The sequence below is a fragment of the Ovis canadensis genome, chromosome 8 (genome assembly GCF_042477335.2).
Source record: "Ovis canadensis isolate MfBH-ARS-UI-01 breed Bighorn chromosome 8, ARS-UI_OviCan_v2, whole genome shotgun sequence".
Lineage (NCBI taxonomy): Eukaryota > Metazoa > Chordata > Mammalia > Artiodactyla > Bovidae > Ovis > Ovis canadensis.
Genome location: NC_091252.1, coordinates 68,737,924 through 68,764,363, shown reverse-complemented (window position 1 = coordinate 68,764,363; position 26,440 = coordinate 68,737,924). Strand labels below are relative to the sequence as shown.

The 26,440-nt window shown below is 37.9% G+C and overlaps 2 protein-coding genes and 1 pseudogene across 2 annotated transcripts; all 3 read right to left on the bottom strand.

Annotated features, from left to right (window-relative positions):
- Positions 1 to 1,581: 1,581 nt before the first annotated feature.
- LOC138444640 (trace amine-associated receptor 7a-like) lies at positions 1,582 to 2,752 on the bottom strand (annotated as a pseudogene).
- An 8,054-nt stretch (positions 2,753 to 10,806) lies between these two features.
- Positions 10,807 to 11,832, bottom strand: TAAR8 (trace amine associated receptor 8). The gene has a single exon (XM_069598904.1). The coding sequence runs from the start codon at positions 11,830 to 11,832 to the stop codon at positions 10,807 to 10,809; it is 1,026 nt and encodes a 341-aa protein (XP_069455005.1).
- Positions 11,833 to 22,416: 10,584 nt separating this feature from the next.
- Positions 22,417 to 23,463, bottom strand: TAAR9 (trace amine associated receptor 9). The gene has a single exon (XM_069598903.1). The coding sequence runs from the start codon at positions 23,461 to 23,463 to the stop codon at positions 22,417 to 22,419; it is 1,047 nt and encodes a 348-aa protein (XP_069455004.1).
- Positions 23,464 to 26,440: the final 2,977 nt, after the last annotated feature.

The window sequence follows — 26,440 nt, the reverse complement described above, 5'->3', positions numbered from 1 at the left end:
TAAGTGAAAATATATTAAACAAGATGTTAGAAGCGCTTGTTTGAATCTGGAAGCTTTATGATATTCAGCAGAGTTTGTAAACACTTTAATTTTAGCTTTCTTATATTTAAAATGAGGAAATATAATTTCTCTATAGCTGTGAAATAGAATTAAAGTTACTGCATTGAAAACCCTAAATGAAAATAGCTGATAATTTCCAGTTCAGAACTGAAGAATTGTGGCTAAACTAATACTAAGCAGTCTAGAGTGCCTTTAAATCATGTCTATCATCTTTAATCATCAGATTGAGAGTTTCACACAAGTAGAATATAATCAGAAATAATTCACTATCTCAGGAAAATTTTACCAATTTGAAGCATTTGTTTAATAATAGAAATGATGCGCTAATGTAAGACTGATTTACAACAAGCAAGAAATTACAGAAAAATAACAAGAATATATTGATGTGTATTTACTCCTGCTACAAAGATGTGACACTCTGAATTTTAAATCTTGATGTCTGATGACAACAAAGCTAAAGTTAGAATAGAATTAAGCAATTTATTTAAAAATTTTTTAATTTATTTAAAATATATATATACAACATCCTCCAATCTTAGTACCAAGAACAAGTCTGCATGTCTAAAAAGCTGGCTAAGTTGTACCCAATGTGAGTTGCTTAACTTATTCAGTTTCAGATTTGTGGATTACACAAAATGCACTTATCGGCCTCTGTCTGCCATCCTTTACACTCTTCACTTCAGTTTTCTGTTCTTCTGGACACATTTTAAATTTGGGCTTTCGTTTGAATCCATGAAAACTCTTATAAGTAATTTTTGGAATAATGCAGAAGTGAGGAAATAGTAAGTTAATTTAAGATGAAGTATGATAATGAGTGACAATCTTAGAAACTGATGCATGCACTGAACATAAGTTAACTGGTAAAATTTCTAAACACAGCTGAAATGTTATGAGCAGACAATCAACAAGAAGAAGCTCATTCAACAAATGAAAGGTATTTATGGCACCAATTACCTTTCCCATAGTGAATAATTCAATTGATAGGGTAGTAAAGAACTCTGTCTCTAGATTGATTTTACCTGACTCTGATTATCATATCCTTGACTCAGAAATCTGAAAACCCGACAGTGCAGATTCAATATTTGCCCTCCCTAGACCAGGACCTCTGTATCTTCCAGAAGGAATAAAGAAAAGTCTTAACCAGGGATTGAACTACCATAAAGTAATAAAAGGGAGGATTTAGAATAACAAAAATATACTAGATCCTTGTCATGCATTCTTTTAAATGTTTTAAGGATGCTACAAAGGGGAGATTATTAACTAGAGAAACACAGTGAGGTTCAGAGAGAAGTAGCAAGCCCAGATCAGTGTTAAATGTTTCTGGCTCCAAGGTCATGCTGTTTCCATAACAACCAGGTTTTTATGTTATATTGATTAAAGAATGATGAAACTGAATTTAAGTGTTTGGTCATATCAGAAGCTTTTTGCATTAGAAGATCTTGCAGATATATGATTAAATTTTCTACCCAATGGTGTGTTCACTGTGAATCTATTTTCAATTCCTCCATCTTAAAAGTGAACTTACCCAGAAAATAAATTTACTGTCGAGGAATTCGCTCTCAAGACTTTGCCAGTGACAATGAGTTTGATTGCTTTTCGAAACCAAGGATAAAAGAAAGCATAAATCAAGGGGTTCATAGCTGAGTTATAATAAGCAATCCAAACCAGTATTTCATAAATATATGTGGGAGTGATGAAACCTAGGAAGGCATCAGTGATGGCATCCAGGAAGTAAGGCAGCCAGGAGATGAGAAACGCTAGCACTGTGACGCCCAGGGTTCTTGCTGCCTTTCTCTCCCTCTTGGCCACTCTGTCTTGGTAGCTCTCTGAGCATTGCCCAGTCTTGTTGTTCAGACTCTCCATTTTTCTAGCCTGTTGTTCAGCAATGAGGAAAATCTTGGAGTAAAGAACTATCATCACAAGAGTGGGGATGAAAAATAATAGAAAATTCACCAATACCCAACTTTGATTCATTGCAATTTGACAGCCTCCCACACAGGTGAGAGCACTTACTAGATCCTCCAGTCCAGCAGCATTTGCTCCTGTGCCAAGAAGAGAAAAAGAATAAATAATCAAAAAGAGCCAGGAGAAGGCAATACACATGCCAGAAACAGACACAGTGAACCTGGTTGGATAGACCGGGGATCAGAGATCGCAATGTATCTGTCCAGAGAGATAAAGCACAAGCGGTAGATGGAAGCTAGACAGAATGACACATCAAAACAGGAATGAAATTGACAGTAACTCTCCCCAAAATACCAGCAGCTCTCCACAGACCTCACTATGCTGAAGGGCATCACAGTCACTCCCACCATGAAGTCCACACAAGCCAGGGAAGCGATCAAAAAATTGGTTGGAGAATGCAGCTGCTTGAAGTGGAGAATGGAAATCATTACCAAGAGATTTCCAAATACAGCCAGCACAGCTCCAAAACCAAACATTGTGTACAGGATGAGGCGGGGAGCTGGTGAGTAGGGGGTTTTCACACAGGATCCGTTCAGGTGCTCATAGCAGAGCTGCACGGCTGCAATGCTGGGTGAGCCTCTGTTCATGATGCTGCTGTCAGTAGCTTGTAAACATTTGGAGAAGTTCTGTCCCTTTTCAGTCACACAAAATAGAGCAGTTTTCTATTTCCTGGTGGGAGAAAAAAGATCTCGTTGCACTGATTACCTTTGTTATAGTTAACAAACATTATCCCCATCACCTGTCACGCTGCTGCTGCTAAGTCACTTCAGTCGTCTCCAACTCTGTGCAACCCCCTAGATGGCAGCCCACCAGGCTCCCCTGTCCCTGGGATTCTCCAGACAAGAACACTGGAGTGGGTTGCCATTTCCTTCCTCAATCCACAAAAGTGAAAAGTCGAAGTGAAGTCTCTCAGTCGTGTCCGACCCTCAGCGACACCATGGACTGCAGCCTACCAGGCTTCTCCATCCATGGGATTTTCCAGGCAAGAGTGCTGAAGTGGGGTGCCATTGTCTTCTCCGATCACCTGTCATATATCCGTATCAATCTGTGAATGTATGAAATAATAATATATTCCATTCAAATGTCCATAAATCTTAGCTATTATTTTTCTTATAATTTAGAATGTAATTTAAAACAATATTCTAAATCAAATAAGAATTTAACAGAAAATAAATATTTCAAACATTCTTTGCCACAAAAGATTTCTTGTCTTACAATTTATCAACAATCGTTTATTACCTGATCTATATATGGGGAATATTCCTCTTTGCCAAAGGTAGTAAATGTGTGTGATTTTTTACTCATTGGTTACCTTTTACTACCCAACCACCCTCCCCAGACTGTCTAAAAAGTTAATGACAAAACCACCCAGGAAGCACAGCCAAATCCCATGTCCAAAATTATCCACAGTGGAGTCCCTATACTGCAAGGTGTGAAGAAGAAGAAACTTACACTTAATAATCCCTGATTAAAATATATTGTTTCATGCATGGGTACAAGAACAACTCAAGAAAAACAAAGGAACACACTCACTCAAATACAAAGATGCAAACTAAACAAACAAGTCAAATACATATTAAAAGATGATACATATTGATTAGAGTGTATGCAAAGAATGGAAGTTTGCTTTAACAATTCAATAATTCACCATTTTAACAGATTAGAATTCTATGACTATCCAATGAAATGCAAAAATGCATTTGATAACTTTTATTCACTGCTAAAAGAAAAAATTCTTAGCTAACTAAAAATACAAGAGATCTTTTATATCTGAAGAGGTCTGTACTAAAAGGATCTATCACATATGATATACCCAGCAGTGAAATTTGAGAGAATTCTCTTTAATATGAGTCAAAAAGCAAAGATGCTTCAGTGGGAGAAGATTTATAGGGTATAAGCCATTGCAAGACATCCATGAATCCACTTGCATTCCATTCATTTTTATATATGTTTATTCATTTAAAATTTACTCGGATCAAGAGTCTCAAAGACAGGAGAGTACAAAAGAAACATCCCCTGCCCTTAAAGGGAGTCTTCATGTAATATGAGAGACTGACAGAAAATAGCAAGAATAATATGCTCCAAGCTAAAATTAACACATATGAAAGATGTAAAGTGATGAGAAAAAGAACAAAGCTGGAAGTATCATGTCCCTTGACTTCAAATGATACTACGAAGATGCTGCTGCTGCTGCTGCTGCTAAGTCGCTTCAGTCGTGTCCGACTCTGTGTGACCCCATAGACGGCAGCCCACCAGGCTTCCCCCATCTCTGGGATTCTCCAGGCAAGAACACTGATTTGAGTGGGTTGCCATTTCCTTCTCCAATGCATGAAAGTGAAAAGTGAAAGTGAAGTCGCTCAGTCATGCCCTACTCTTAGCGACCGCATGGGCTGCAGCCCACCAGGCTCCTCCATCCATGGGATTTTCCAGGCAAGAGGACTGGAGTGGGTTGCTACGAGGCTAAAGTGACACAAAAACAGATACACAGATCAATGGCCTCTGAGTAGAGAGCCCCAAGATAAACTCACACTTACGGTCAGCTCATCTGTGGCAGAACAGGCAATCTATGACACAAATGGGGAAAGGACCGTCTCTTCAGTAAGTGGTGTTGTGAAAACTTTCACTTCTCAGAGAAATGGATTCTTCAGCTATGCTTGTACACATGGGACCATGGGACACTTGGGGATTTCTAGGACCTGTCATGACTAAATGCTACTCTGAGTAGCTCAGGAATCTTTTACTGTCCCTGTGCTGTGGCAGAGTGGTGAGATGATCTGTCAGGCTACATTCGTAGACAGCCTAGGTGACCATTTCCGCCCTATGGTCTCCATTCTTATTGACTTCTGTCCAGAAAATGGGGAATGGGCGTCCCCTACTCTTGGATCTTCTCCCTTCAAACACACTTGACTCTATCAGATTTCTGTCACTGCTACAAGAAATCACCACAAACTTGGTAGCTTGAAACAACAGAAAGGCATTCCCTGATAGTTCTAGAGGCCAAAATTATAGAATCCCAAACCAAGGTGTTACCAGGACCGTGCTTCTTCTGGGGGGATCTAGGAAAGAATCCACCCCAGCCTCCTTTAGTTTCTGCTGACTTCCAGCATTCTTTGGCTTGTGGCCTCGTCACTCTCATCTCTGCTCCTGTTATCACATCACCTTTTTCTCTCTGTGGGTAATCTCCTAGTGCCTCTTCCTTATATGAACATGCAAGGCGATGCCTTTAGTACTCACTCAAATAATCCAGGATAATTTTCCCAACTAAAGGTTCTTAATCACATCTTCAAGAGCTTTCTTTTTTCAAATAATATTAGCATTGATGGGTTTAGGGTTTAGGATGTGGATCTCCATATAGGGCTTCTATAACCAATTTTATGAGCTTATCATTTATTATTACTCTCAACTCAGACCATATTCAGAGAGATGGGATACCCTTCCCAATAGACCTTCACTATTCTCTTACTAATTTTTGTTCTCCAGTTATCCTTCCTACTCTTATTCCTGGATGCAAGGAAGCTTTGCTATTGTCCAGAACTGCCTCAAATCTATTGAACATCATTTCTTCCTGTCCCAACAGAGTCTGGCCTTGAAAGTCTGAAGTGTTAGGAAAATAATCCTACTTATTCCTCATTTCAACCAAAACAATCAAAATAGAATAGATGTTCTAAAGAGGTATTTCAAGTTTCTCTTATTTACAACTTGATTTTTTATTATATGGAAATTTTAAATTTTGAAACATGATGATAAGAGAAAAATAGGAAGAAGACAATGAACATTGAAAATAATAGGGAGGTGGGCATGAAGGGTGAAAATACCAAAAAATGTATTCACCAGAAGACTGGGAAATGGAAAAGTAAAAAATCTTAGCAGTAAGGAAAGATGACCAATGTGCTTTTGAAAACACATTTCTAGGAGATGGTTGAAGACACTCACTTTAAACAATGTTTGTTTCATTGAATTTGAGGAACAGCTTTCCCCAAATTTGGAATTATACCCAACACTATATTCTATGCCATTAAAAATGGAAATTTTTTAACTAAATTTCCTCATTTTAATTTCTTATCCAGAAAACAAATTTATATTGATAAATTTTCAATCTTGACCAGTTATATTAAGTTTTAATTCTCCCCAAACCAAGGGTAAAGAAAGGAATTTAAAGCTGAATTTTTAAAATCCAATCCAATATGTTTATTGTAAATTAGAATGATTACTGTGTATATATTTAATATGATTGTTGATGTGTTTGCATTTAAATGGATTGTATTGCTGTTTCTTCTAATCATCAAATTCTTTTCTTTGTTCTTTTAAGCCTTCTTGACTTATTTTAATTAATTTTTGTTATTATTCAATCATTCCCTGCTTTGAAATGATAAATATCACTTTTATCATTCTGTTGGCAGGTACCCAAGAGTTTCAATACATATTGTTGATTAATTAAATTTTATGAATTCCAAGCAGTGCAAAAAGTTGCCAGGAATCACAGCTAAATATTTAAACTTATTATCTCCCCCACCTCTTTTGATAACTGCTGTCATTTATTTTATTTAAATAATTTAATTTAAATTGAATTAAATCCCAAAAGATTTAATTTAAATCCCAAAAGACATTTATTTTAGTTTAGCATGTATTAAGTTTTCTCTTCTTTATACTTTGTGATATTCTTCATTATTTCCTACCTTTCAGTGTTTCCTCTGGGATCGGTTTTCTTCTCCATGGAGAACTTGCTTTAATTTCTTTGTGTGTGATGGTGTGCTGGCAATGAACACTCACTTTCTTCAACTAAAATATATTTTTATTTTATGTTGCCTTCAGCTTTGAAAGGTGTGTCTGATACTACCTCCAGAATTCAAAGTTGTCAGTCATTTTATATGACGTGAGCTGGAAGCAGACGTCTTTCTTATAGAATTTTTTTTTTTTGGCTGTGCCACTCCCCATCAAAGATTTCCCCCTATCAGGGATCAGACCCAGCGGAAACTCAGAACCTTAACCACTGGACTGCCAGTGAAGCCCTTGTGTAGGATTTTTAAAAAACATAACAGGAAAGTTTTCTTAGGGGACATATATGGTATAATTCAAAGTCACAGAGTGCTTTTCCAACTCAAGTAAATAAAACAATTGTGGGAAATGTATGTCTATAATCTCTATTTGTACGGCAGGTGAAGGCATTTGGTGTCCAGAACTTGCTTCTCAATAATATCAAGGCAAACTTAATTTTTTTTTTTTAGTCACATCATCTGCAAATGATGATACACTAATTTTTCATTTTTGAATTTCCATGTCTATTTATATAGCTTGTCTAATTGTATTAACTAGTACTTATAGCATTTATAAAATGTGATAACATTGGACCATTTTGCCTTTATCTGAACCTTAAAAAAAGTGCTCCTAAAACTTTACCTCTGAGTATGTGTTGAATTTCAGTGATTGATTTATTTTTACCATGTTAACATGGAAACAATGAGCAATCAAAACTTTGCATAGAACTTAGGGAAGATCCAGGAACTCCATTCAAATGCTCAGTATTAACATGGCCTGTGTCTTTGTTCTTTCTCTCTTGGGTATAATATAATAGACGATATAATAGATTCATCCCTACCTACTGATGAATTTTTCTGGAATCATGTTGCCAACTCTAATTTAGTCATCTAAGACCAAGGAGGTTATAATGTGGTGTCAATACCATCAAGGCATTGTAAGTTTTTATTAGAAAGCCATGATAGGCATATCTGGGATAGTCATATTGAGAAAAGACTATCACGAAGCATATGACAGAATCTGATCTCTTATTTTCTTTTGTTGTATTCCACATACTCACTTCATGATCAAGTGAATTTCATATTTAGAATTACATTGAGATTTTGGTGTCATTTGTAACAAAATATTTTGCTTACCCATGGGATAAACTTTAAAAAGTTTAATTTTCCTTTGGCCTTGTCATACATTATCTATAATTTAATTTAGTAACAGTGCAATTCTCTGTGACATTTATTGAATGGAACTATCAGTTCAGTTCAGTTGCTCAGTCGCGTCCAACTCTGTGACCCCATGAACCACAGCACGTCAGGCCTCCCTGTCCATTATCAACTCCCGGAGTTCACCCAAACCCATGTCCATCAAGTCGGTGATGCCATCCAACCATCTCATCCTCTGTCGTCCCCTTCTCCTCTGAACTATAATATGATCCAACTCTTTCACTTAATTGTTTCTATTGTCTTCTATACTCTAAAAATAAGGAACATTATGTCTTTTCTTAAAAATCTGCTACAGCTAATCTAATTTATTAAAGATAGGAAGTGATAGCATGAAAATGTATTTATTGTTACCAGGCCACTCATCTATTCTTTGTAGATTGTCTTTCTCTTTTCCCAAGCCCAATCTTCCACTTAAGGAAATTAATCCCACAATCCAAAATACCTTTCACACTCATCTGCCTATACAAGTTGAAACATGCTTGAAGACACCTCAAAAGTTCTTTCTACTAAAAAATAAGGCCTCTTTAACAATATTTTAAGTCCTCATTAATAATTTTTAACAAAGCCATGGGACCATATGTGGGTGAGAAGACAATGTTATAGGAAAGACCAATACCGAGTACCAGTCTGGTAATGGCAACTAGTCCTCTGCTTACAGGATTTAACATCAGTGGTACTCTTCTAAGCCTCAAAAATATAATTGAAAATGCATTGTCCATATTACCTACAAAAATTGTTTCCCTTGAGGAAAATACTAGACAAAGTACATTTTTTAAAAAATCTTTAGCCATCCTTGACACAGGTATTTGATTATAATTAATCTTCAGTATTTGTTTGATAACAATGAAAAGACTTGGTGAAAACCAATGAGAAAAATTACTTCAACCATTTTAACTGAAATGACAGCACAGAACAATCCAAAAGAAAAAGGCTTACTTACCAGTGCTTTATTACAGCTTAGTTTCATTATACAAAATATTCCAGAAATGTATTCCAAAAACTCTTATTGAATCAATAGTATAAAATATTCCAGAGATCAACATGTAAACTTACAGCTCACATTGTTTGTACTCTCATTAATATAAAAATTTTTGTAAAAAGCATAAAATTCTTGACCCTACAATATCCCAGAGAAGTAAATAGAGACTACATTTAGGTGAGAAAACTGCTGAGAGTAAATGGGGACGTGAATTACACTTTACCTTCAAGCGAGAAAAATTGGTGCAGAAATGATTACTGTCAGTGATAATTGCTTTCACGTGCAGATTTTACATTAGCTAATGATCATTATGCCAGTCTTTTTGTGGTACAATTTTTCCACAATTTTCTACTTCTGAGTAATGTCTGTAACTTATATCTGATTCCAAAGCAGAATTACTGCTTCCACAATACTGCGAGTGAACATTCCAAGATTCTGCCCAGCCATTAAGCAGGAGAGGCTTACCTGCTGCTCCAAAAGCTCCAGGAAGGTACAGAGGAGATAGAGGTACAGACCCTTGTGTGTGTGTGTTAAGTCCCTTCAGTTGTGTCCGACTCTTTGATACCCTATGAATTGTAGCCCCCCTGCGGGATTTTCCATGGGATTTTCCAGCAAGAATCCTGGACTGAGTTGCCATGCCCTTCTCCAGGGGATCTTCCAAACCAAGGAACTGAACCTGCATCTTACATCTCCTGCACTGGCAGATGGATTCTTTATCACTAGCGCCATCTAGGAAGCCTTATGTAATGTTATTGAGTCTGATATGGGCTGAATCAGGTCCCCTCACCCCTAATTCACATGTTGAAGTCCTAATTCCCAGTATTAAACAGTATAACTGTATTTGGGACAAGATCTTTGAAAAGGTAATTAAGTTAAAATGAGTTCTTAAGGATGAGCCCTAATCCAACATGACTGGTATTCTTAGAAAAGGAGATTAGGACGCAGACTCTCATGTCGCAAGGACCATGAGAGAACACAGAGAGACAGCCATCTGCAATCCAAGGAGGGGGTCCTCAGAAGAAACAAACTGCTGACACATTGATCTTGGAATTCTACCCTCTAAAACTAGGAGAAGATAATTTCTGTTGATGAAACCACTCCATCTGTTGATACTTTGTCACAACAACCCTAGTAGCATAATACAATGTTGCAAAAGACTGAGAAAAAAGAACCATTGAAAGCTATATGAAAGTTGAGCATGAATGAGAAAATTATGACAGATATGACAATGAAAAATGAGATTCAGGATTCAATGAAATGGAAAGAGACAAGTGCATGTGGTAAGAACATGTGCAGAGCGTTGAGACAGGCGACACAGGTAAGGCACTTTATCATCCATTATTTAGTGCAATAAACATCTTCACAATGTAAATACCTTTACATCTTATGATTAAAACACCTGCCTGCAAATTTGTTCCTGCTGCTGCTACTAAGTCACTTCCGTCGTGTCCGACTCTGTGCGACCCCATAGACGGCAGCCCACCAGGCTCCCCCGTCCCTGGGATTCTTCAGGCAAGAACACTGGAGTGGGTTGCCATTTCCTTCTCCAATGCATGAAAGTGAAAAGTGAAGTGAAGTCGCTCAGTCGTGTCTGACCCTCAGCGATCCCATGGACTGCAGCCCACCAGGCTCCTCTGTCCATGGGCTTTTCCAGGTAAGAGTACTGGAGTGGGGTGCCATTGCCTTCTCCAACAAATTTGTTCCTGGCTAACTTGAAAAAATATAAATATTTCCCCAATTTTGAAAGGCTTTATTCATTTCTTGTATCTAATTTCATCATAAATTCATAATTTTAAAAACAGCCCTAAATATTCAACTTAGTGCTCTCATTCATTCTGAAAATAAACTAATAGTTGATGAACTATCATTAAAAAGTCCCCCAGTTAAAATGACTTTCATGGCTTTCCTAAACCAAGGGTAAAATAAAGCATAAATCAAAGGGTTCATGGCTGAGTTATAATAGGCACCCCAACAGCAAATCTCATAAATATAGGCAGGGGTTATGAAACCCATAAAGGCATCAATTAATATATCAATTGTATATGGTAACCATGAAATCATAAATGCTATTACTGTGACCCCCAGTGTTTTAGCTGCTTTTCTCTCTCTCTTGGCCACTCTGGATTTGTAGCTCTCTGATTCTGCTTTGCTGCCAGTATTTTCAATTTTTAGAGCTTGTTGTTTAGCTACAATAAAAATCTTACCATAAAGAATTACCATAATGAGGGAAGGTATAAAAAATATCAGAACACTTATCAAAACCCATTCTTGATTTACAACAATTTGACAGCCGCCTATACAATTGAGAGCACTTACTAATTCCTCCATCCCATCATCACTGACACCTGTGTAGAACACAGCTCCGCTGTACACAATGGGCAGAATCCAGGAGATGCTGATGCATATCCCTGACACAGACACTGTGAACTTGGTGGGATAGACCAGGGGGTCAGTAACAGCAATGTACCTGTCGATGGAGATGAAGCACAAGTGGAAGAGAGAAGAGTAACAAAATGCCACATCACAGGAACTGTGAAGGGCACAAAATCTGGCTCCAAAGTACCAGCAGCTCTCCACGGACCTGACCATACTGAAGGGCATCACGGTCACTCCCACCAGAAAGTCCGCGCAGGCCAGAGAGGCGATCAAGAAATTGGCTGGCGAATGCAGCTGCTTGAAGTGAAGAACTGAAATCATCACCAAGAAGTTTCCAAAGATAGCCAATAAAGACACAAAGCCAAACACTGTGTACAGAATTACCCGAGATGCAGGTGAGTAGGAAGATTTAATACAAGATCTGTTCACACTCTCATAGCAGAACTGCACGGTATCAGGTTGAGAAAGATTGCTGGTCATGGTTCTGCAGTTGGATGCTTGCTTTTTTTTTCTGCCCTTTGGGAAAAATGGTTCAATTCTGAAAATTAAATGAATAAAATAAAACTGTATACTTGAATAGTGCTTCTTAAAACTTCCTCATATTACATGTATTTTCCATTTTGTTATGTAAAGAAATTAAAAGAATTTTTAAAATTCTGAAATTTATTCCTTCTGTGTTTATATAATTATTTCTCTGTATCTGAATCTCATAGGCAGTTAACTTTAAGCAAATCTACTATGATTATTATGATTATTCAGAAATCACATTATCTGAATAATTGAAGAAATTTCATTTAAATACCTGGCCCTTCACACCTGTGAACTTCTTCCTTACAAAGGATAATCACATGCCACAATAGCACATTTAAAAAGTCACCTCTTAAATGACCTCAGCTTTCATGTTGTCCAAAAAGTTAACACCTAGGGTGCTTTAGAAAGCCAGCCAATAAACTTTGCCCATTATAAATTCCTTAGAAGCAATCCCTGTAGTGTAAGGTGTGACTGATGAATTTTGTTGATGATAATTAAAAAGTTTTTCTGCAAAACATGTTTCTCTGTGCCCTTTTACTTTATCAAAACACGATTTTCACATCCAAGAAATCTATTTTAATTCAACTGTTCCAAAGTAGCCTCATTCTGTATTCGGAATGATGTTACCTATTCCCTATTTATAAGACTGGCTGCACAATTTGCAGGATCTAGGACAAAATAACAATCTGGAGATCTTTGCTCAAAAATATGAAAAATAGTGCCCTCACATTGACAAGTTTTTTCCCCTTCTCTGCAGTTTCTCTCGACTTGCCAAGATATTTGATTTTTGCTGTGGAATGCCTCTCTCCCTTGGACATGGAGATACTAGCAGGTCAAGTGCAGGTCCTCGTAGGTGCCTGGAGACCCTGTTCTGCAACTCAGTCGCCCACCCACTGCCAGGCTCCTCCTCCCCCAACCACTGAAACAATAGTCCAGGCGCTGTTTGGGGTGAGGAAGCTGAGCCAGGCATCTGCCCTTCTCCTGGGCCTGCTGCCTGAACCACAGACAGATAGACAACCCCTGGGACTGTGGCCTCCACATCAGGACCCACACAGTGCATGAAGCGGGGGTAGGTGAGGGGCTTGGCCCGCTGAGTCTCTACTGGAACGTGCTGTGGCCCTCCCAACCTGAGACGGGATGACACCTGCCATGCCGACAGTGAGGCTGCTGGCGTGCACACCTGACCACAGCCTTCCCGACGCCACGTCCAGTCCTCGCACAGGGTGGAGAAGGAATGGCTGTGCTAGGAGGTCAGAGTAAGGAAGGAGACACTGGACTGGGCCCAAAGAGCCAGGGGCTGAGGAGCAGGTGGATGAAAACCCCTCCCAGGGAGAAAGGGATATAATGGGAGACAGTCATAGGTAATGTGATTCCAGATTCCAAGACCCCGCACATGCTCCACGGTCCCTTCCAAATTCACATACAATATATAATTCAAAGATAAAATTATTACAAATTCCCAAACTGCAGCCACACACCTCAAAGCCTGATAGCAGGGTTCAGTGCTGCTGGACTAGTGGCAACCCATGGAAGGGCCCTGTCTGATTCGCTTCTGAAACTAAAATATCTCTTTGTAACAGCAACTAAATGAAGCAAAGAATGTCAAGCAGAGGCAGCTACCAAACTATCTGATGGGACAATTGGGAGCTGAGGGCCAGGCAGTTCTGATGGTAATATCCTTTCTGGAAACAGAATTTTGCCCTTTGGGTATCAACAGGAAATCAGAGAATTACAGAGGCACACTAAAGACTGTAAAGTGTTAATCACTCAGTCTTGTTCAACTTTTTGGGACCCCATGGACTATAGCCTATCAGGCTTCTCTGTCCTTGGAATTCTCCAGGCAAGAATACTGGAGTGGCTGTGGTACTGTATTAATGTACTTTTCAAGGTACAGTATTGTAAGATTAAAAATGTTTTCTTTATTTTTTGTGCTTGTATTTGTTTGCCTTTTATGTATTATTTCTGTGGAAAGTATTATAAACCTATTACATTACAGTACTATATAACCGATTGTGTTAGTTGGGTACCTAGGCTAACTTCATTAGACTTAAACAGATTGGACTTAACGAATATGCTCTTAGAACAGAACTTGTTTCTATGTAGGAGATTCATTGTAATTGTATCCCTCATCTAATATAAAAAGGAAAAATGATGTGTTTGTCTACAGAAAGAAAAAACAAGAATACTGGAGTGGGTAGCCATTCTCTTTTCTAGGGGATCTTTTTCTAGGGGATCTTCCTGACCCAGGAATTGAACCCCAGTCTCTTGCATTGCAGGCAGATTCTTTACCACCTGACTGGTATCATTCTGAGTACCATTCTGAGCCACCCCATTAAAGTATTTCAAGTCTGAGGAAAAAAGTTACCTTTGATCCTTTAAAGCATATAGGAAGCAACCCTACAAAACAAACAAGTGATGAAGAATTTTTTCCTTTACATTATGTTTAATACTTAAAAATTAAAACATAATCTGTCATTAAGGATAAAAATAGTGAAAATAGCTTGATATAAAAATGAAACAGATATTAAACATGTGCACGAAAACAATTACTCAGCTAATTGTCAACCAAATTCTTCTGGGCTGTGCTACGTTTTCTTCACTCTCAATTCTCAAACCTAACTTGTTTTCAGCCCACTCTTATTCAGTAACCTTGCCTCCCTATTTTCTGACAATATAACATATATAATTTAAAGAGGATGCAAAGATTTGGGGTGCATAATGGAAGCAGGAATCAAGGATGATTCCCAGGTTTTTAGCTGCCAAAAGAAAGATACAGTATGTAGGACAAAAAGTACATTTGAGAGGAATGATGATGGATTAAGTTGGGATTGGGTGGAAGAACACAAAACTGAGGTTCTTCAGTGAGTAGGTTAGCCTGCATACTTTTAGCTCAGGAAAAAAATTGTGCCTGATATGATCGTGTGGGTTTCCTCAGCATACTGGTGTCTTTATGGGCATAGGAGTATATGTGATTGCCCGCTCTACACCTGCCATAAAGCTTAGGATATATCTGATATTCAGTAAGTATACAAAAAAGATCTTCATGACCCAGATAATCATGATGGTGTGGTCATTCACCTAGAGCCAGACATCCTGCAATGCAAAGTCAAGTGGGCCTTATAAAGCATCACTATGAACAAAGCTAGTGGGGGTGGTGGAATTCCAGTTGAGCTACTTCAAATCCTAAAAGATGATGCTGTTCAAGTGCTGTACTCAATATGCCAGCAAATTTGGAAAACTCAGCAGTGGCCACAGGACTGGAAAAGGTCAGTTTTCATTCCAGTCCCAAAGAAAAGCAATGCCGAAGAATGCCCAAACTATCACACAATTGCACTCATCTCACACACTAGTAAACTAATGCTTAAAATTCTCCAAGCCAGTTTTCAACAGTAAGTGAACTGAACTTCCTGATGTTCAAGCTGGTTTTAGAAAAGGCAGAGGAACCAGAGATCAAATTGCCAACATCTGTTAGAAATAATTGAAAAAACAAAGAGTTCCAGAAAAACATCTAATTCTTCTTTATTGACTACACCAAAGCCTTGGACTATGTGGATCAAAACAAATTGTGGAAAATTCTTCAAGAGATGGGAATACCAGATCACCTGACCTGCCTCATGAGAAACCTGTATGCAGGTCAAGAAACAACAGTTAGAACTGGACATGGAACAACAGACTGGTTCCAAATAGGAAAAGGAGTGTGTCAAGGCTGTATATTGTCACCCTGCTTATTTAACTTATATGCAGAGTACATCATGAGAAACACTGGGCTGGAAGAAGCACAAGCCAGAATCAAGATTGCTGGGAGAAATATCAATAACCTCAGATATGCAGATGACACTACTCTTATGCCAGAAAATGAAGAAGAACTAAAGAGCCTCTTGATAAAAATGAAAGAGAAGAGTGAAAAAGTTGGCTTAAAGCTCAACATTCAGAAAACGAAGATCATGTCATCTGGTCCCATCCCTTCATGGGAAATAGATGGGGAAACAGTGTCACACTTTATTTTGGGAGGCTCCAAAATCACTGCAGATGGTGACTGCAGCCATGAAATTAAAAAACGTTTGTTCCTTGGAAGAAAAATTATGACCAACCTAGACAGCATATGAAAAAGCAGACATTACTTTTCCAACAAAGCTTTGTCTAGTCAAAGCTACGGTTTTTCCAGTAGTCATGTACAGATGTGGGAGTTGGACTATAAAGAAAGTTGAACGCCAAAGAATTGATGCTTCTGAACTGTGATGTTGGAGAAGACTCTTGAGAGTCCCTTGGATTGCAAGGAGATCCAACCAGTTCATCCTAAAGGAAATCAGTCCTGAATCTTCATTGGAAGGACTGATGCTGAAGTTTAAACTCCAATACTTTGGCCACCTGATGCAAAGAACTGACTCATTGGAAAAGACCCTGATGCTGGGAAGATTGAAGGCGGGAGGAGAAGGGGACGACAGAGGATGATGGTTGGATGGCATCACCGACTCTATTGACACGAGTTTGAGTAAACTCTGGGAGTTAGTGATGGACAGGGAGGCCTGGCCTGCTGCAGTCCAAGGGGTCACAAAGTATTGGACACAACTGAGCCACAGAAGTGAACTCAACTTACCTCTGCTATTGTAAATTCTTCCTCCGCTCCTTTGAGACGCAAATCTTTTTAATAGCCTCTTGTCTATTTTCCCACCCACAACTGTCCTTCTTAAGTACCTGACAACCATCCCTTTGAAATGTTAGCATCAGTTCCCCATTTGCCATTTCAGTTCACTTCAGTTCAGTCGCTTAGTCCTATCTGACTCTTTGCAACCCCATGGACTGCAGCACACCAGGCCTCCCTGTCCATCACCAACTCTGGGAGTTTGTTCAAACTCATGTCCATCGAGTCAGTGATGCCATTCAACCATCTCATCCTCTGTCGTCCCCTTCTCCTCTTGCCTTCAATCTTTCCCAGCATCAGGGTCTTTTCCAAGACCCTGTGAGTCAGTTCTTCACATCAGGTGGCCAAAGTTTTGGTGCTCCAGCTTCAGCACCAGTCCTTCCAATAAACATTCATGACTGATTTCTTTTAGGATTTCTTTTAGGATTCTTTTAGGATTGATTTCTTGCAGTTCAAGTGACTCTCAAGAGTCTTCTCCAACATCACAGTTCATGTTGAGGTTTGACAGAAAACAGCAAAATTCTGTAAAGCAATTATCCTTCAATAAAAGATAAATTAATTTTTTAACAAAGCATTAATTTTTCGACACTCAGCTTTCTTTATGGTCCAACTCTCACATCCATACATGACTACTGGAAAAACCACTTAATACTGGGAAAATCAATCCAGGGCCACGTGGGCAACAATATTTAGCCAGCAGACTCAGGCTAGTATGTGGATAGAAACAAAAGCTGGACAGCAGGTTCATTATAAGACTTACTCAACATTGATTTTGCATGGGAATGGAGAAGGAACTCTTCTCAATAAGAGGACCTTTAATTTGGACTAACTGAGGGACACCAGGAAGTTTTCCCAACTGAATAAATCTTCTCTTCTTGAAATATCACTCCTAGCACTTTATCCTTTTTACAAAGTACTTGTCTCTGGATGCCCCCTAAAACTTCTCTTGTGCCTTCAACCACTGCCAACTCAAAGGGGAAGCTGTGTGAGAATGGTATGTTTCACTGTTCATAGTTTCATTCAGTCAGTAGTTACTGTTTAGCAGCTAGAGACAGGGTTCCTAGGAGATGGTAGAAGTAAAAACAGGGCAAATGGGAGACTCTAAAGTAGATTTTACCTGCCTCATAAATTTAACAAAGATGAGCCATAGCAGAAACCTTACCTATTCTTCTCTTTAAAATTGTCTATTCTGCTTAGCTTTGTATTGTCCTTAGAATTCGATGAAAGATCACCCTTTGCCATTAGATATAATTGAGTATATACCTTTAAACTGCTGTGTCTGTGGACAGAATAAAATATAAATGTCAGTTGCTATGTAATACCTGGGAATATAGTCTACACTTTTTTATTTCTAAGAAATGCTATTGGTTTTTTGAAATTTATTATAAGACATTATGTTATTTCCCATCACTGCGTATGATAGCCAAGAAGTCTTTTTGGTTAAAATGCTTGATTGTATGACTTTAGCTAATCAATCTTATAAAGGCATGTTCTGAAAGTGTCTCAAATAAAACATCCTAATAAAATTCTTTCCACTGATAAAATTTATAGAATTGAAACAAGCAATTCCAATGCAATAATAGTTTGTTTATTGGCTTTTTGAACTCCAAAACCTATAGATTTGTTTAAATCATCCTAATTTTTACACAAGACCTCAATGAGAACACCTATTATCATTTTTATTTTATAGGTAAGCAACTAAGATATACAAAAGGGTAATGACTTAACCAAGGTTGAAGTTAGAAAATGGTAGGGATGGGTTTCAAACCCAGAGAACCTGGCTTTAAAATCTCACTCTGGACTCTGTAGTGTATGTAGATTTTACAGATAAAAGAAGGCACATGTTTCCAAAAATAACTAGACATTCATAATCCAGATAATAAATCTGAGGCATCACCCCATGAGTTTCCATTTCCACTCTGTATTATGGAAGTTTATGTGTTCTAGCATTTTTCTCATTAAATATAAAATTTGGGGATTAGACAAACACTATCAATACCCAAATCTGGATTTTTCCTAACTACTGATTAGTAAAAATTTTCTACTTTAGAAAACCAAATTTAAAATGAGACAGATTTTTTTAATTTATTTTTTTATTGAAGTATAATTGCTTTACAGAATTTTGTTTTCTGACAAACTGCAACATGAATCAGCCATAGCTATACCCTTTTGAACCTCCCTCCCTTCTCCAGCCCCATACCACCCCTCTAGATTGATATAGAGCCCCTGTTTAAGTTTCCTGAGCCATACAGCAATTTCCCATTGGCTATCTATTTTGCATATGGTAATATAAGTTTCCATGTTACTCTTTCCATACATCTTACCCTCTCATCCCCTCTCCCCATATCCATAAGTTTATTCTCTATGTCTGTTTCAAAAGGATGTAGATTTTTAATGCAGAAAAGCAGTATACAATTATTTAATGGATGAAAATAAAGTCATTATTTGCTTAAAAATAGCCTTAGGTGCTTAGAAAGAGCAAGGAACTGTACCAGGTATTGAAATAAGGTGAAAAAATAACAAGTAAAAAGTACACAGCTATTTAGTATTGTTAGTAAACATCAGATTACTTGATATACAAAGTATAATAAATCTGTCTAAAGCCTGAAAATATCTAAAAATTATTGCTAAGGTTCTGAGATAAACTTCGTTTAAAATATAGTAATCAAAATAAATTTCTTGCATGTCAAAGGACAGTTGTTTTTAAAACTCATTTTTGACTTTTTAATTACTATTACTAGTGTGTTTCTGCTTTTTTTCCAAGTGAGATGTAATACTGAAGAGTCATTCTTCAAGACTGATATTTAAATAGATTGGAATGTGTCAAAAATGAAGAGTGAAAACATAAATGAAGAGCATTAGAGCTAAAGAAAAATAAACAGCAGCTTCAAAGGTTGTAAACATGGGGATCTGTGAAATTCAGGTAAGCATCAATTACGTCAGTAACAAAAGAAGAAATGTTCCAGCAACGACCAATGAGTGACACTGACAGTTCTCCAAGAGAACCTGTCTATTAATGACGGCCTGTTTTGTCTTTGCAATGTGTTATTGATGGATTATTCACAGCCTTGATGCCAGTTGATATATTTGCTCTAATTCCAACCAACACTGAGGCAAATGACAGCAATTGTTCTATAACTTTCTTTCTTTTTTAAATGTATTTATTTTAATTGGAGGCTAATTACAATGTTGTAATGGTTTTTTGTTCTATAACTTTCTATTTCTGAACACCCCATTTCAATATTTTTTAATATCAGTTCAGTTCAGTTCAGTCACTCAGTCGTGTCCCACTCTTTGAGACCCCATGAATTGCAGCATGCCAGGCCTCCCTGTCCATCACCAACTCCCAGAGTTCACCCAAACTCATGTCCATCGAGTTGGTGATGCCATCCAGCCATCTTATCCTCTGTTGTCCCCTTTTCAATATACAATTTTTTAAAAAGTAGCCCTGTACTTTTAGTATCAACCGATTAAGAAAAATACATGTTGGACAAAAACAATGAATTAAATAATGCTTTTACATAAATAATTAATAAAAATAAACATCCCAACCCAGGGATCAAACCCAAGTCTCCTGCATTGCAGACGCATTGTGGGCCACAGTGCAGGAGGAGAGATAGGGCACTATAAATATATATATGTATAAGTATAATATAAGTATGCAATATAAATATAAATAAACATGCATTTTAATACTAGTACGTATATGTGAGACACATAGTATTTATGAAATTTACAACCTGAGGCCTAAGTGGATTAATTACATCTTTGCAATAACTGTCTACTTCCATCTTCAGGGTGTCTTGTTCCAAATACATGCAAGGCTCTGCAGCAATTTTGTATGCAGCTAGCCAAGAAGTTAATCTATTACTTGTATAAATAAATTAGATGTAGAAGAAAGGAGTGGTGCTGAGGTCATCACTGAGATAGTTCGGGGGTAAATAACCAAGTGTTGTGTTCTTTTCAATCAAAAGACTTTTATGAAGAACTTCTAGGAGAGTAGAAAAATAAACAATAAAGAGTGCATTTGAAGTGTATTCTTCATTCATAAATGTGAATAAGAGCTTAGAAACATCACTGGACACTATTTATTTTTGCAATCCGTTCATCCAATGATCACACCCTACAAAGTGCAAGTGAACACAACAGTATATTTATATATATATTTTTAAGTCCCCCAGATCGTTTTCCTCATTATATACGAGTGTCACTGTCAGTTTACACTGGCAATTAACACACATTTCTATGAGGACAACATTATTGATTCACTATTGAAGGGACACAGCTGTGAGCTCTTCTCCAGAGAGAGTGTGAGGGACCTTAATTATGATCATTTGAAAGGTGACCAGTAGACCTGTTTGGTGACATCATGTCTGAACCAGATAGGTGTTCTGCATGAAGACTCCGTATTCTCTTCATCCTCCTTTATCTTTATTTTTTTTCTCTGAAATACTGTCAGCTCTATTTGAAAGGTATTAATTCATAAATGTGAACTAGCTTAACCTTGTATAAAGTATTTCACAAAGCTTTTTTTTAATAAAACGTATAACATACAAAGTTTATGTAACTCTGTTTAGCTATCTCTTCTTTTCATCTCATTAAACAAGTTTGTTATAGAATAGTCTGCGAAAATGAGTTACCTAAATAAAGATTTAAGGCTGTGATTCAAAGATTCAAGAAGGCAAATCACCTTATTCTTGGTTTTTTCAAATTTTTCTCCATCTTAAACACTTGACATACATGTTTAATTAAAATGAATTAAAATTCATGTGAATAAGAAATGTTATCAGATGAGAAAACTAACGATCTTCCTAGAGTCTATAATACCAACTTGGGTACTTGCTATTTTGAAATAATCCATGTTTATATTTGGGTAATTCAGCTGTTATTATAATTCAGGTAATGTATACCTCCAAATATAGTGTCTAATACAAACAATGAACTCAAAAGTAGAACAAAATGTTCATTTGAATTAGCATTTGGTGGCTCAAACAGTCAAGAATCTGCCTGCAATGTGGGAGACCTGGGTTCAATCCCCAGGTTGGGAAGATCCCCTGGAGAAAGGCATGGCAACCCACTCCAATGTTCTTGCCCGGAGAATCCCCACAGACAGAGGAGCCTGGCGAGCCATAGGGTAGCAAAGAGTCAGACATGACTGAGTAACTAAGCACATCACAGCTTATCCAGATTGTTAAAAAAGCAGTCCATCTCTTTGTCTACATGCTCATTTGACTGTAATAAATTATGTTCTCCAACAGTAAAATGTTCTGTAATCATGTAATTACTGTACATGTTTTCTGTGAACCCAGTGTCCATAAAATGAAGAGAAAGTATGACTAGGATTTAGAAAACACAGAAATTCAATCTTTAATTCACTAGAAAATTTCCATTGCACCTTTTGCTTTTCCCCTTTTTCTAAAGTCCTTTTTAGATTGACACATTTCAAGAGTTTGTAATCTTACATTAACTTTTAAATAAAATATACTTTAAAGAAGATTTTTTTTGTTCCCCCAAATCTAATTTCAAGTTAGGTAGGATTTTTTTAGCCTCTATATATTTTGGACAACTTAACATTGGTAACAAGTATAAAAGAATCGACAAAATTCAAATTATTTGAAGAAACAATGAGACATTTCAGAGGAAAAGGTAGAGAATCAGAAAAGCATAAAAGAATATGAAATGAGAGGCAACATTACTCATTTATCATTAAATTCTAAAATAAATGCCAAAATTCAACACATGAACACAGCAAAATTTTGGAACAACTAACTTTTAAACATTAATGTCCTCCTGGTTGGCAAATGATTACACTTGCCTCTCTAGATCCAAGTACTTAATGTTGCCCTTGACCTTACTTCCATGTTAGTTTTTAAGTTCCTGAAGTAATCTTGTTAATCTATGTCTGCTTCCTCAGAACATAAATTAATTGTAGATGAATCAACTCTTAAGACTTGGCCACTTATGATAAGCTTTATTGCCTTCCGAAACCATGGATAAAAGAAAGCATAAATCAAGGGATTCATAGCCGAATTATAATAAACACACCACACTAAAATCTCATAAACATAAGGAGGAGTTATAAAATTCATATAAGCATCGATCACAGCATCAATAACGTATGGAAGCCAAGAGACCAGAAAAGCTGCCACGGCAATACCCAGTGTTTTCGCGGCTTTTCTCTCTCTCTTTGCTACTCTTTCCTTGTAACTCTCTGAGGAGCACTGAGCTTGGCTGGCTGTACTTTCTATCTTCCTGGCCTGATATTTAGCCACCAAAAATATCTTACCGTATATAAACACCATGACAACAGTGGGTATAAAGAATAGGAGAAAACAGAGTAGAACCCAATTTTGATTCAGCGGAGCCTGGCAGCCTCCTACACAGGTGAGAGCAACTACTAGGTCCTCAATCCCTTCCTCATTGGCCCCCGTGTAAAAGATAGAAAAACTGTATGTGACAGAAAAGAACCAAGAGAGAACAATGCATATTCCTGAAACAGAGACCGTAAACTTGGTAGGATAGGTCAGAGGGTCAGTAACAGCAATGTATCTATCGATCGAGATACAGCATAAATGAAATAAAGAAGCAAAACAGAAGGAAGTATCAAAACAAGTATGAAATTTACAGTAGCTCTCCCCAAAGTACCAGCAGCTCTCCACCGACCTCACTGTGCTGAAGGGCATCACAGTCACTCCCACCAAGAAGTCCGCACAGGCCAGAGATGCGATCAGAAAGTTAGTGGGAGTGTGCAGCTGTTTGAAGTGAAGAATAGCAATAATGACCAGTAAGTTTCCAAACATGGCCAGCACAGCCCCCAAACCGAGGACTGCATATAGAATTGCCCGAGGACCTGCTGAGTAAGGAGTCTTAACACAGGACCCATTCACGTTCTGGTAGCAGAGTTCCACAGCTTCAGCTTGGGAGAAATTGTTCACCATTGCCTTCTTTGAAAGAGTTTAGGGTTCTCCAATTCCCTATTTCAGCAATGGAAAACAAGAAGGACATGGCAATTTTAAAAGCTTCTGGAAGAAGGAAAATTTTCTGGTTAAAATAAATGAAAGTTAGTAACTTTTCTCCTATTTGGGGGAGAATAGGAAGTCTAACCTCTTGGTCTTTTCAAAAACTATTCCCAAGTTTTTAATATAATTAGATTGGGAATTTGTTGCAGAGTCATTAAAATACAGTCAGCATTCTTAGTCCAGTGATACATTTTATATAATGTAATTAGTTAATGGTTAGAAAGTCCCTTTTTTTGTGCGTTACTTTACCTTTTGAAATCTTGCCTGTAACCTCCTGAGCTGAGAACTGATTAGGCTAACAAGAGCTGAATTTTATCTAATAAGTCATCTCCCCTGAGTAGTCCACCAGTAGTGATAAACTGTACTTCATTTTTTCAAGAAGGAAGAAGTAAATTACGTCTCCTTCAAATTACAGCCTCAAAAATCCCTATAGTATAGAGTGTAAAGACTAAGGAAATATTTACTCATAACTTGCTAAACTTATTTGGAGAGTGTATTTCCTCCACTGGTTATATTTTCAGAGTTTGCAGGGTTTTTTATTTTGTTTTTGTTTGTTTGTTTGTTTTTTTAATTCCTCCATGGTTTGGACTGCTTGAGATGATTTGGAGAACTATTCTTCCCAAATTGATACTAATATATAAGCAGTATATAAGTATTTTATGGCTAACAATCAGTTTTCAGTTCAGTTCAGTTCAGTCGCTCAGTCGTGTCCGACTCTTTGCGATCCCATGAACTGCAGTACGACAGGCCTCCCTGTCCATCACCAACTCCCAGAGTTCACTCAAACTCACATTCATCGAGTCAATGATGCCATCCAGCCATCTTGTCTTCTGTCGTCCCCTTCTCCTCCTGCCCTCAATCTTTCCCAGCATCAGTGTCTTTTCCAATGAGTCAGCTCTTCGCATCAGGTGGCCAAAGTATTGGAGTTTCAGCTTCAGCATCAATCCTTCCAATGAACACCCAGGAGTGATCTCCTTTAGGATGGACTGGGTGGATCTCCTTGCAGTCCAAGGCACTCTCAAGAGTCTTCTCCAACACCACAGTTCAAAAGCATCAATTCTACACTCAGCTTTCTTTATAGTCCAACTCTCAAACCATACATGACCACTGGGAAAACCATAGCCTTGACTAGACGGACCTTTGTTGACAAAGTAATGGTTCTGATTTTTAATATGCTGTCTAAGTTGCTCATAACTTTCCTTCCAAGGAGTAAGTGTCTTTTAATTTCATGGCTGCAATCACCATCTGCACTGATTTTGGAGCACAAAAAAATAAAGTCAGCCACTATTTCCACTGTTTCCCCATCTATTTCCCATGAAGTGATGGGACCAGATGCCATGATCTTCGTTTTCTGAATGTTAAGCTTAAGCCAACTTTATCACTCTCCTCTTTCACTTTCATCAAGAGGCTCTTTAGTTCTTCTTCACTTTCTGCCATAACGGTAGTGTCATCTGCATATCTGAGGTTATTGATATTTCTCCCGGCAATCTTGATTCCAGCTTGTGCTTCCTCTAGCCCAGCGTTTCTCATGATGTACTCTGCAGAGAAGTTAAATAAGCAAGGTGACAATATACAGCCTTGATGTACTCCTTTCCTGATTTGGAACCAGTCTGTTGTTCCATGTCCAGTTCTAACTGTTGCTTCCTGACCTGCATATAGGTTTCTCAAGAGGCAGGTCAGGTGTTCTGGTATGCCCATCTCTTTCAGTCTAAAATCAGTAAGATTGACTAAAATACACAATAACTCACCTAGCCCTTCACCTTTCATCCTTAAAACAGAGGCCTATGTAACTCCTGGAATGGTCTGGGCTAGGGTGGGGAGGTGGTTAGATTAGCTACCTCTCTGGTGGGAATGGATTCATTCAAAGGCATCCAAAAGTCAAGGAGATACAAAGTTTGTTTCTCCCAGTGTTTGTTTTTATTTGATTGTTTCTATGCTGAAGAATACACTCTTCAGACACTTTACAGAAGTCACCAAACAATTTAATTCAGTTCATTCTTTAAGTCATGTCCAACTCTTTGCAACCCCATGGACTGCAGCATGCCAAGCTTCCCTGTCCATCACCAACTCCCAGAGCTTGCTCAAACTCATGTCCATTGAGTTGGTGATGCCATCCAGCCATGTCATCTTTTGTTGTCCCCTCCTCCTCTTGCCTTCAATCTTTCCCAGAATCAGGGTCTTTTCCAACGAGTCAGTTCTTTGCATCAGGTGGTCAAAGTTTTGGCGCTTTAGCTTCAGCATCAGTCCTTCCCAAGAAGATTCCTTGGACTGATTTCCTTTAGGAGGAACTGGTTGGATCTCCTTGCAGTCCAAGGGACTCTCAAGAGTCTTCTCCAACACCACAGTTCAAAAGCATCAATTCTTCGGTGCTCAGCCTTCTTTATGGTCCAACTCTCATATCTATATGTGACTACTGGAAAAACCGTAGCCTTAACTAGATGGATATTTGTCCATAATGTCTCTGCTTTTTTAATATGCTATCTAGGTTTGTCATAGTTTTTCTTCCAAGAAGCAAGTGTCTTTTAATTTCATAGCTGCAGTCACCATCTGCAGTGATTTAGGAGCCCAAGAAAATACAGTCTGTCCCTGCTTCCATTGTCTCCCCATCTATTTGCCAGGATTGGTGGGACCATGATCTTCATTTTTCTAATGTTGAGTTTAAACCAGTTTTTCACTCTCCTCTTTCACACTCATCGAGGCTCTTTAGTTCCTCTTTGCTTTTTGCCATAAGGAAGGTGGCATCTGCATATCTGAGGTTATTGATATTTCTCCCAGCAATCTTGATTCCAGCTCACACTTCATCCAGTCCAGCATTTTGCAGGATGTACTCTGGATATAAGTTAAATAAGCAGGGTGATAATATACAGCCTTGGTGTATCCTTTCTCAGTTTGGAAC